Source organism: Garra rufa, chromosome 5, assembly GCF_049309525.1.
Source record: "Garra rufa chromosome 5, GarRuf1.0, whole genome shotgun sequence".
Lineage (NCBI taxonomy): Eukaryota > Metazoa > Chordata > Actinopteri > Cypriniformes > Cyprinidae > Garra > Garra rufa.
The window spans coordinates 17,449,238-17,461,982 of record NC_133365.1 but is presented as its reverse complement, the minus strand read 5'-3'; the positions used below and the strand labels follow the sequence as shown (position 1 = coordinate 17,461,982).

At 36.6% G+C, this 12,745-nt stretch overlaps 1 protein-coding gene across 1 annotated transcript in view; it reads left to right on the top strand.

The window, feature by feature from the left end:
• msh3 (mutS homolog 3 (E. coli)) overlaps positions 1-12,745 on the top strand; it is a 78,249-nt gene that overhangs the window by 30,922 nt on the left and 34,582 nt on the right. The window contains exons 18-20 of the mRNA XM_073841197.1: positions 145-252; positions 1,055-1,169; positions 7,912-8,069. Coding sequence (XP_073697298.1) covers positions 145-252; positions 1,055-1,169; positions 7,912-8,069 — 381 coding nt within the window. The remainder of the gene's footprint in view (positions 1-144; positions 253-1,054; positions 1,170-7,911; positions 8,070-12,745) is intronic.

Sequence of the window (12,745 nt, the reverse complement as noted above, 5' to 3'; positions counted from 1 at the left end):
TGTTTCAGTATAGACTTTAAAAACAGGAAGCTGCTGTGTAGTAATTTAATCATATAAAATGCATTTTATCCTGTCACTTTCTGACCCGGCAGCGCTCTTTCTGTCTTTCTCAATAGCCTTCTCTCTCTTTTTTGCCATGTATAGGCTATTTGGGGACCATTACTACATCCTGAGGAAAGCAGTGTGTCACCTAGCAACCATGGACTGCCTCTTCTCATTGGCTCAGGTTGCTAAAGAAAATAATTACTGCAGGTGTGGTAATGAAGTTGCCTTTTTTATTCCCATATTCTCCACTGACTTCCTGTCATCTCTCATATTTCAAACCTAATGATTAGCCTAACCTTTTATTCACAAGCATGCATATTCTCTCAGAGTTCATCAACTTAAATACACTAAGCTTTGTTTCCAGGGCCTGACTTTATTCTTCTATTCGTTTTGAACGTTCAGAAGTCAGACACGTGCAGTTCTGGAAGCCATTGTGGGGACTTTTCCCAGTTTTAAAGCTTTTTTGGCATACTAAAGTGCAATAAAATCAATCATTCCTGAACATCTACAAAGAAGCTCTATTTCTCTTTTGTGTTTGGTGAGATGCGCATAAAGCATCTTACATAAGCTTTCATAGATGTACGAAAGTAAGGGGACCCTGGAGCCCCCACATCTCCGTCTCTCCCTGGCCCAATTCGAGTCCAACAGTAGGATGAATCCCACCCCCATGCAGTATAGAGCCCACTCCATATCCCTCTGACAGTCTGTGTGGGGGAGTGGATTTGACTTTGAAAGCAGAGGTTTCCGCCAACTACTCCCCCTCTGCTCCTTACCGCCTCCCCCTCCCGCCTGTTCTGCAGAGCACCAGAGCTTATCCTCTCCCTCTGGACTCTTCAAAAGTGTGTTGAGCTGATACCATAAATTCTAACTGTTATATGTAAGGTGTCGTGCCAAAACGTTCGCAAACTTTATGTTGGCAGTTTCAGTCGTGAATGAATTTTTTTTGTCAGCTTATCTAATTATGAATGCTCATCTTTATTGGTGTCTAAAGCATCTTTTTTTTGCGTAGGCCTGAGGTTCTTGAGGAGAAAAGTCAGATTTTGATCACGGCTGGAAAGCATCCGGTAATCACCTCGCTGATGGGAGATCAGGATCAATATGTCCCCAATGACACTCACTTACAGGTGCCATTTTTTTTCTACTGTTATCACTTCTTAATGGATTAGTTGACCCGGAATGAGAATTTACTCACCCTTATCTTTCTTCAAACCTGTATGAATTTTTTTTTTCTTTGCAACACAAAAGGACCTTTTTGAGTAATGTGCTGGTCACTCTTTTGAAGCTTTGCAGGAGACCTATTATGCCCCTTTTTACAATATGTAATACAAGTCTGAGGTGTCCCCATAATGTGTCTGTGAAGTTTCAGCTCAAAATACCCCACAGATAATTTATTATAGCATTTTGAATATGCCTATTGAGTGGAAGCAAAAACACAGTTTTTGTGCATGTCTCTTTAAATGCAAATGAGCTGCTGCTCCCCACCCCCTTTTCTAGATTAGGGCTGTGCCTTTACAGCTTGTATTAGTTCAAACCTCTGAAATATGGTTTTCGGAGCACACCCAACCAAAGCATGTGCACAGAAAGCAGCTGTCACATGGCATGTAAACTACTTATGTTCTCTTTCATGTCTAATTGCGCTTAAACTGTCAAATGCAAGTATGAAAAAACACATGTTACAAAAACCGTTGGTTATGTCTGTGGAGGTAAACAGCTGGGAAAGAAATCGGATGTTTATTTAAGATCTGTGTGGCAGCAGCATAATAGATTAGTAAATAAAAAAAAAATTAATAAATAAATACAAAATATATCTGAGGTCATGGCACACTGATTCCGAAATTTTGGCATCATCATTTGACCTCATCTTGTGTCACATTTACACACTGCATCCGAAACTTTTGTCCGTCATAAAAAAAAAAAAAAAACACACATTGGGTTCAATTTTCTGCATTTTTCGCATCTGAAAAATTGGATCCGAAACCCAAGTTACTGGGTTGTCCTTTTTCACATTTTCTAGGTTGGTAGATGCACTGGAGACCCGTACTTAAACACTGAAAAAGTCCGATTTTAAAGATATGTCCCCTTTATAGCTTCAAAAGGACACAAAGGCAGAATAAAAGTGTCATAAAAATTACGAATGAAAGTAAGTAAAAAAAAAAAATCAAAATAACAGTGGATAATAGATATTATACATATAAAACTAGATTATGAATGGCAAAACTTGGCACAATTAATCTTTTTTTTAAACCATGTTTTAACAATTATTTAGCATTTTTAGCATGCTTTAGCACTTAGCTAATCAATATTAGCATGTAGCTGTTCAGTGCTAGCATGTATAGCATGTTGGTCCTGTTTTGTCAAAAGAGCCAAACCACATGTCTATACAATGTTCTGATGCAGAGATGTAGGTCTTGCTAAATGGTTGCAAATGCAGTTGGTCACAGTGTTAAGTCTATAGCCCCTTTCACACATCAATCCTGGTAAATTGCCGTTAAATTACCAGTACGACTTTACCGGTAAATACAGAAATATGGTGTTTACACGGGCAACGGCGTACTGGTTTTTTAACGGTAAGAGACCATTCACACAACAGCACCAAAATGCCAGTAAATTCCGTCATGTCAGCAGAAATGCTTTAGTTTCACTATCTGTGCAATTTGACAACAAAGTATAGTGACCAGCATAAGGTAATGATCAAACAGAATACATTTTTTGCTCTTATAAACCAGAGACGTGCATAATAGTATCCAACTGCAGAGCCGCAGCGCTGATGAATGAGAAAGAAGGCTGGGTCTTGAGCACAGCATTTGAAACAGCGGTGAGACGAGGTGCAATGGTCAAAGATATCCATCAAGCGCATATTTACAAAGAAAAACTAATTTAAACAAGCAGCGTAGCTTTGTAAACAGCTCAGAGTAATCACGTCATCTCCATAAGAGCGATATGATTGGCCAGTTCTACGTGCTCATACCGGTAATCTTCATTCTGCGTTCCCACACAGCATCACTCCTTCAATTTACTGGTAATGTTACAACTACCCTTACTGGTAAATTGCTGGAACAAATTTACCGGTATTCTTGAAAAGGTCCTATTCACACACGATTTCATAACGGTAATTTACCAGTTAAGACTGTATATGTGAAAGGGGCTTATGGGTTTTTCGCCTGCTGTGCAAACACTTAAATTCATAGCACACCTCTCCTCAATAGGCCGCACAATTTGACGCCTCTTTCAAGGGTCTGTGATGAACAGTGTGAGACAAGTGCAGAATAATAATAATAATTGACATGCAGCATAGTAATATTGATGCTTCGCTTTGAAGACACCACTAATTGTTTTTAAAATCTGAAATACTGGGTAATTGTACAATTAATTTCCTTTTGTTTGGATTTGGATTGTCTTTGTAATCATCCAATGCTCATTTAATCTTTAAAAACACTAATAAATATTAATTTCATGCATTCTTATACATTACTGTACAGTCGTGGCCAAAAGTTTTGAGAATGACACAAATATTAGTTTTCACAAAGTTTGCTGCTCAACTGCTTTTAGATCTTTGTTTCAGTTGTTCCTGTGATGTACTGAAATATAATTACAAGCACTTCATACGTTTCAAAGGCTTTTATCGACAATTACATGACATTAATGCAAAGAGTCAGTATTTGCAGTGTTGGCCCTTCTTTTTCAGGACCTCTGCAATTCGACTGGGCATGCTCTCAATCAACTTCTGGGCCAAATCCTGACTGATAGCAACCCATTCTTTCATAATCACTTCTTGGAGTTTGTCAGAATTAGTGTGTTTTTGTTTGTCCACCCGCCTTTTGAGGATTGACCACAAGTTCTCAATGGGATTAAGATCTGCGGAGTTTCCAGGCCATGGACCCAAAATGTCAACGTTTTGGTCCCCGAGCCACTTAGTTATCACTTTTGCCTTATGGCACGGTGCTCCATCGTGCTGGAAAATGCATTGTTCTTCACCAAACTGTTGTTGGATTGTTGGAAGAAGTTGCTGTTGGAGGGTGTTTTGTTACCATTCGCCCACTCCCTTGGATGAGAAGCAACCCCACACATGAATGGTCTCAGGATGCTTTACTGTTGGCATGACACAGGACTGATGGTAGCGCTCACCTTTTCTTCTCCGGACAAGCCTTTTTCCAGATGCCCAAAACAATCGGAAAGAGGCTTCATCTGAGAATATGACTTTGCCCCAGTCCTCAGCAGTCCATTTGCCATACTTTTTTGCAGAAGATCAATCTGTCCCTGATGTTTTTTTTTTTTTTTGGAGAGAAGTGGCTTCTTTACTGCCCTTCTTGACACCAGGCCATCTTCCAAAAGTCTTGGCCTCACTGTGCGTGCAGATGCGCTCACACCTGCCTGCTGCCATTCCTGAGCAAGCTCTGCACTGGTGGCACTCCCGCAGCTGAATCCTCTTTAGGAGACGATCCTGGCGCTTGCTGGACTTTCTTGGATGCCCTGAAGCCTTCTTAACAATGCAGTGGAAAGTTTTTTTTTGGGATTAAGTTAATTTTCATGGCAAAGAAAGACTATGCAATTCATCTGATCACTCTTCATAACATTCTGGAGTATATGCAAATTGCTATTATAAAAACTTAAGCAGCAACTTTTCCAATTTCCAATATTTATGTAATTCTCAAAACTTTTGGCCACGACTGTACATTATGACATTGTGATGCATAAATTCATTTGTATTCACTTTTTTTAGTATTGTATTTTTAATTTATTTAGAAAAAATATATTTTTATGTTGGTCCATCCCTATTTCTGATAGTTTTGTGTGGAAAATTTAAGTTACTCCCTGATAAATCTTAACCTGCAGGGAGTTGTTAACTACTGATCTTGAGAAGTGGATCAGTCAGGTTCATTCACACTGGTTTTGTGAACTGGATAAACTGATAATCCACTGTGTCTATACTGGATGTGAATGCCTTGAAGCTTGACAATAGAACCCATTATAATCAGCAATGCTGTCTACACTGGATGTGGTGCGGCAATGCAGCATGACAAATCCCTGACAGTAAACTGACACCTTGTTCTATTTATGACATACTAACACAAAGTGGAAATAATTTGCAATGGCCACTTTGTTGCATCCAGTGTGGACAGCCTTAAGCAGCTGCAGCATTACGCGCAAGATGTAGACAGTGTCAAAATAATGATTCACTCACTAATTCTGTTTTATGCCACTAGTGGTGTGGAAACTGCACACTTCATTTACACTGTGCTTCCACATTCTCATTAACAACTCTTTTTCATATAATGCCATTGGGACCAATAGATCTAAGAGATATTATGAAACTAGATTATTAATCTTGCATTTAATTTCAACTTCAAAATAATAGTGAGGGAATCTGTGTTCATGCCGGTTGTTTTTCACTACATGGTAATCCTTTTTATTTCACCTGTAAGAAAATGCTATTTAACCAGCAGCCAAACCTTTTGCATCGGCCACCCACTCCGCCATCCCGATTAGCATATGTTTTTTAATACCTTTGTCACTTTCTTTTTCTCCTGCTCTCTTTTCCCACCCACCCAATCACTGGGCTTCCATTCAAAATGTGAGTCAGGCTGTAATAATGAAGCCGTCTTGCTGGGTCACCATACTTTTCTTCACATTACTTGTCATATGGCCATTCACTCAAGACATTTTTCTTAAAACCCTTCAACAGACGTTAAATTGTTAAAAAGGCTGAATGTCACTGCAAACTATAACAAAATAACTATGTGGCATCTACAAACAAATAATGCTAGAGAGACCATTTTGCAATGACATTTAACCTACTGATGTCAATGTGATTTTTAACGCTTATATGCATATACAGTTCCTCTCACATTCACACAGGTGTTTAGTTCATCACATTAAATATGAAAATGATCCATTTGACTACCAGAAAGTATACATTTTAATGTCTTCCCTTAAAATAAATGCGACTTGAAGTGATAATGTTTTAGGGCATAAGGGGTGTAACATTATTATCGATATCGCGATAGCAACACTGTCTCGATGTTTGCTGTCTCCCATTATGCTTTGGCACAGTATCTTTAAAATGAACTAAAACCGAAAGAACCATATGACTCAATCCCTTCATCAAGTCTGTTTTCCGCTGTGTACTTTTGATCAGCTCATGATCCGGTGTTTTTCACGCCTCACAACTAAAACGAGGGTCAATTCACTGACCACTTTTTTTAAATATTGCAATAAATATTGCATTGTGGACTTCATATTGCGATATTATTGTATCATGAGATTTTTATATTGTTACATCCCTATGGATTTCAAATGTTGCTGAAGTGTCCAATACTTTTTGTATTTTTTAAAAAAAAATTCTGAAACACTTGCAGTCACATTCAAGGTTTCTTTTATCATTTTTCTTTGATTTAAATGCCTTTTATTCCTTGCAAGTTAATATATATTTTTTAATAAAAAAATATTTGTTTGAAAAAGTACATTTTTGGATATAGTAATGCCCATTTTTGTGTATTGATGTAGTATATGTTACTGTTCAGAAGTTTACAATAATTTTTTAATGTTTTTGAAAAAAGTGTCCTATGTTTACAAAGGCTGCATGTACCACAATGCAGTAAAAACAAAATATTATTGCAATTTAAAATTTTTAAAACATCATTTATTTCTGTAATGGCAAAGCTGTATTTTCAGTAGCCATTACTTCAGTCTTAAGTGTCACATGATCCTTGAGAAATCATTCTAATATGCTGATTTATTGCTTAAGAAATATTAGTTTTAATTATATATTATAGCTTTTGTGGAAATTGTGATTTTTTTTTTTAGATTCTTTTAATTAATGAATAGAAAGTTAAAGGAGTAGTTCACTTTCAGAACAAAAATTGACAGATAATGTACTCACCCCCTTGTCTTCTAAGATGTTCATGTCTTTCTTTCTTTCTTCAGTCGTAAGGAAATTATGTTTTTTGAGTAAAACATTTAAGGATTTCTCTCCATATAATGGACTTCTATGGTGCCCCCGAGTTTGAACTTCCAAAATGCAGCTTCTAAGGGCTCTAAACGATCACAGCCAAGGAAAGAAGGGTCTTATCTAGCAAAACGATGGGTTATTTTCTAAAAAACAAAAAATATTACAATTTATGTACTTTTTAACCTCAAATGCTCGCCTTATCTAGCTCGGCAAGACTAGCGTTTGAGATTAAAAAGTATACAAGTTGTAAATGTTTTTAGAAAATAACGGATCGTTTCGCTAGATAAGACCCTTCTTCCTCGGCTGGGATCATTTAGAGCCCTTTGAAGCTACATTTAAACTGCATTTTGGAAGTTCAAACTTGGGGTCACCATAGAAGTCCATTATATGGAGAGAAATCCTGAAATGTTTTCCTCAGAAAACACCATTTCTTTACGACTGTAGAAAGAAAGACATGAACATCTTGGATGGCAAGGGGGTGAGTACATCATCTGTAAATTTTTGTTCTGAAAGTGAACTACTCCTTTAAAAAGAACAGCATTTATATGAAATGGAATTTTTTTGTAACATTATAAATGTCTCTTTTTTTTAATGCGTCCTTTCCATTAAAATGCATGACAGAAACTTTTAAACAGCGGTCTATCTATTCTCTCATCTCTGACCTTTTTTATATTTCATTATACATTGATTTTTGCAGGTCGTATGGTTTCATAATAACTGAGCTGTGTTTCCTCAGTGTTTTCCGTCCAGATGACTGAGATGGGCCTGACCTTTGTGCTCCCTCCATCTTTATCTCTGACACTCAAACAATCAGCCAGCACATTAGCATCTATATCTGCTTAACCTCTGCTTCGCCATGAGAATCTTTATTGCAGTCTTGGACAAATATTCATCTGATTACATTTTTCTGTCTTCAGGGGGATGGCAAGCGAGCCATGATCATCACTGGGCCCAACATGGGTGGCAAAAGCTCTTATATCCGACAGGTTGCTCTGGTGACCATCATGGCACAGCTGGGATCCTTTGTTCCTGCCAGAGAGGCGTCGGTGGGCATTGTAGACGGCATATATGTCAGGTAACTTCCACCTGTCAAACACCACCTTCTTCACTGCAGCCAATAAACAATGGCTGAGAAAAGAGTATTGTAGTCGTAAAAGGCCTCACTATGAGCATAATGCATATCATTTCCTCTGGTTGTCACAAAATCCATCTGAGATCTTTTAATTGCATATTATCTTGATGAAAAGATCTTTTATTCTCCAAAGTCCTGTTTCTTACTGCTTTCCTAAAAAACAAAGATCACTTTCATAGGAGATTTATCACAGCCTCACCCAATCTGCCATAATTCAGCATTTACTGAAATATGTAGATGGGTAATTCTCCAAAGGAACAAAGGCTTTGGAAACCATCCGTCTTCTTAAACCTGTGGAAATATTGTTTTGTGGCCATTACAGAGGAAGTTCTGTATGACAGCACAAAGCTGAACTTTAGTGACCATGACAACACTTCAGGGGCTGAGCAGACTTCAGAGTTTGTGCTTGTGAAACCATGCCCACTAGTCTTTTCAAAGAACCCCGGTAACCACAGATTACAGAGAAGCAGGAGTGTGAGTCAAACCTATTCAGCTCTCACCTCATGCCACATATGCTTGATTTTTGCAGAGTAGAATAATCCTAGATTTTCAGGTCCTTGAAAGAAGTACCAGTGCTTGCCAGGCAACGAACGGCGAGAATGAATACATTGTTTTTAAACTAAAATACAGTGGTGCTTTGTTAAATATATACAACAAATTTAGATAAAATACATGCAGATAAGAGACCAAGCCTAGTTTAGTATGCAAGTGAACACAAGAAAGAATATCAGTCATAATTCACTTTGATGTCATCGTTGTTGGTTCGATTTTTAATGGCAAACAATTTGTCCTTTTTTTAAAGATTTATGTTTTTTTTTAAGAAGTTTCTTATGCTCATCAAAGTTACATTTATTTGATCAAAAATACTAAAAAAAAAAAAAAACGGTTTTCTATTTTAATATACTTTAAAATATAATTTATTCCTGTGATGCAAAGCTGAATTTTCAGCATCATTATTCAGTGTCACATGATTCTTCAGAAATCATTCTAATATGCTGATTTATTGTCAATGTTGGAAACAGTTGCACTGCCTAATATTTTTTTGGAACCTTTAATACTTTTTTAGGACTCTTTGATGAATAAAAAGTAAAAAAAAAAAAAAAGAAAGAATAGCATTTATTCAAAATAGAAATCTTTTCTAACAATACTTCTGAAAAAAACAAGTCTTTACTATGACTTTTTTATCATTTTAACACATCCTTGCTGAATTAATTTCTTTCAAACAAAGAAAGAAAAAAAATGTAGACCCCAAACTTTGAATGGTAGTGTATATTGTTACAAAATATTTCTATTTTAAATAAATGCTGCTCTTTTTAACATGTTATTCATCAAAGAATCCTAAAAAAGTATAACAATTTCTCAAAAAAAATATTAAGCAGCACAACTGTTTCCAACATTGATAATAAATCAGCATATTAGGATGATTTCTGAAGGATCATGTGACACTGAAGCCTGGAGTAATGATGCTGAACATTCAGCTTTGCATCACTGGAATAGTAAAGTATATTAAAATAGAAAAGAACAATTTTTAATTTCAATAATATTTTACAATATTACTGTTTTTTTCTGTATTTTTAATCAAATAAATGCAGCCTTGATGAGCAAAATGTTTTCTTTTTCAATGTTAAAAAAATTTACAAATCTTACTGATCCCAAACTTTTGAACAACAGTGAGTACGTTTACATGGTCAACAATATTCCGATTTTAACGCGATTAAGACAATACTCTGATTAAGAAGCAACCATGTAAACTTGTATTTTTGATTAATTTAATCCGACTAAAGTCATAATCGGAGTAAACACAAATTGAATTAAGACAGGTGGAGTATTCCTATTTTAGTCACATTATGGAAGACATGTACACACCTTAATCACACTATTCCCCTTGTGTAGGACTTTTCGCCACATTTTGCTACAGGATGCACACTAATGCTGCGTTCCAGGCAGGTTTTTGAGCTCGTAAATCACGTCTTCAAACCACGACTCGGGGCTTTGTAGCGTTCCAGGCAAGTCACGCCAAGCATTTATTATTTTTATGTTATTAATAATTTGATTGCAACGTTATATTGTCCTAAACTCTATTTTTCCAACGTGTGCCACTTGCATAAACACAGCACCCATAGAGGCTTTATTGTTTCGCGGGCTATGTCACGTCAGAACTCGGAACTGGGAGTACGTCGATCTAGTAGGAGTTCACGGGTGGGAATTCACGGGTTTGAGTGCCTTTCCAGTGCACTTTCACGGGTAGAAGTTTGGAAAAACACGGGTTGCCTGGAACGCGGCATAACGCTCTCAGTTGGTCGCACGTGCATGCTTTGGTTTAATTTTTATTTATTTATTTATTTTTGCTACAACATGGGTTTAATCAATGCTCATTGCTGATAAATAGTTTGTCTGTTATCATAATTTATAGTTTTATGGAAACGTAGTTAACATTCAACCCGTTCTTTTTCATCAGTATTATTTGTGATTTTAATTTTGTGAACGGGATTTCCGCTATTGGAATGTCTTAGGATGCTTTTCACTTTTACTTTCGAATTCATGATCTTGGTTTTGCTTACATATATAGGCTACACCTATCAATTTTAAGATTAAAACAAATTCTTAAAAGATGGATTTGTTATTTTTAATTAAACAGCATAACAACAATAAAATAAAACTAGCTTACATAGCATCTATTAACAAAAACTAATAAGACGAGGTATGGACTCCATCACATGCTGTGTTATATGCCGACTAAACAAATTATTACAGGGCACGCAAACACTGAGCAATCAAATTAATTAATAAAAAATAAATAAAAGAAAGCCTCCAAAGCGTAATGTGAGGTAAACGGCAAAGATAACAGGGTTTTCAAAATGAAAACAAACAAAAAAAGTAAAACTAAACTGGCTTTCGGTGACTGTGCTTGCGTGTTTTTTTTTCCTAAAAACTGACTGGCTCTGAAATGCTCGCTGTATGGAGCAGACGCTTTGGACAAGAACAGCATGCACTCGCACAAATGCGACCACGGCAAATTTTAACTCACACATTCTAAAATATTTGTTGCAAATGTCCAGCCACTTCAAGCTTTTGTAAAATTAAAACCGAAACATCCAAAAGTCTATAAGGAAGATGAACTGATAGCGTCGCGTGTGGACCTAATGATGTGTGTCATTAATCGATCTATGTACCATAACATGTTAAACGGGAACATGAAAAGAATATTCCAAAAGCAACTCATGTAAACAGCTTAATCATATTATTGTCTTATTCAGAATAAGGTCATTAATTAGATTACTGGTGTCTATGTAAACGTAGTCAGTGTTTGCTAAAAGCCTACAGTAATTATTTATTTTGTGTTTTGTTTGGCTTAAATCTTCACAGGCATTTACAAGGCATTCCTTGTAAAAGGAATTCATGGATATTTCTTGTGAGTGTCAGCGGTAATCTGCTATCATCCTGTAATGTGTTCTGAAAGCATGAAAAATGGCCTGTGTGTTTCGTTTTGTCTTTTTAAGTTGCACTGTCACAGAAATTTATTCAGTGGTGTTTCAGCACCCTCATAAATTCAAATGAAATATCTACATTCTTGTCAAGTATATTAACTAAACCTGTCTTGCTCGTATTTCTTAGTAACCTGAGTGAACTTCCAACCCCACTTTACTTGCTTTAGTCTTTCATTTTGATGTGATTTATTAACGTTGTTTACTCTTGTAGGGGTGGTTGATTTTTGCTGACTGTGCTAGTCATTAGGCTACGAACAGCAACAACAACATCCAGCGGTTCACTAATTAGACTCAGATGCAAGTAAAATGCCTGAGATCTATCGAAGATTTCAAAATATTTCATGTAAGGGCAGTAATAGTGTTGTTTGAGGTATTTTGTAAGTGTTCTTAGCAGCCAGCAGTCACTATTTTAATATATACAGAATACATTGACTGAGTAAAAATGGTTTTGATCTAAAGATCTTTTGATCTAAAGAGATTTTAATGCATCACTATGAAGCTATTCAGTAGGAAAGGGATGTGATGTAGAATGCTGTATGTTTTTTGACACTGTCTCTCAGTCTAAATCGGTACATACTGCTAACAGTGAAGTGCTGCCTTGTTAATTAACCCAGTCCTGGCACTATTCACGTCAGAAGATAATTGCCTTCACTCCCCAGAGTTGTGTTGGTTTGTTCCAATTAACAGGTCAAGATCAGGTTCAAACAGCGCCCAATTAAGCCTGAAGGGTTCAGTGGCCTATACTGCTCTCTGGTGAAGCGGAAACATCGAACAGTTATCACATTTGCGTAGTGGGAGTGTAGAATGCAGGAAAAGAGTTTATGTTCTTAGTAGAGTCAAAGTTTCACCAAAGCCCCTACAGCTGCTTTTACTGGATTTGGGCTTTTCGTGTAACAAAGATTTGTGACATACTCTAAAACTATTTTTAGGCAGCTGACATGAAATACCTTTGAGAAGTGCATGTCCTGTGGTGTGACATGCTACACTCCATCTAAGATAGTTTCTTTTTTCAGTCGAAAAGAAATGAAGGTTTTTGAGGAAAACGTTCCGATATTTTTCCCCAAACAGTGGACTTCAATGAGGATCAACTGGTTAAAGGTCCAAATTGCAGTTTTAATGCAGCTTCAAAGG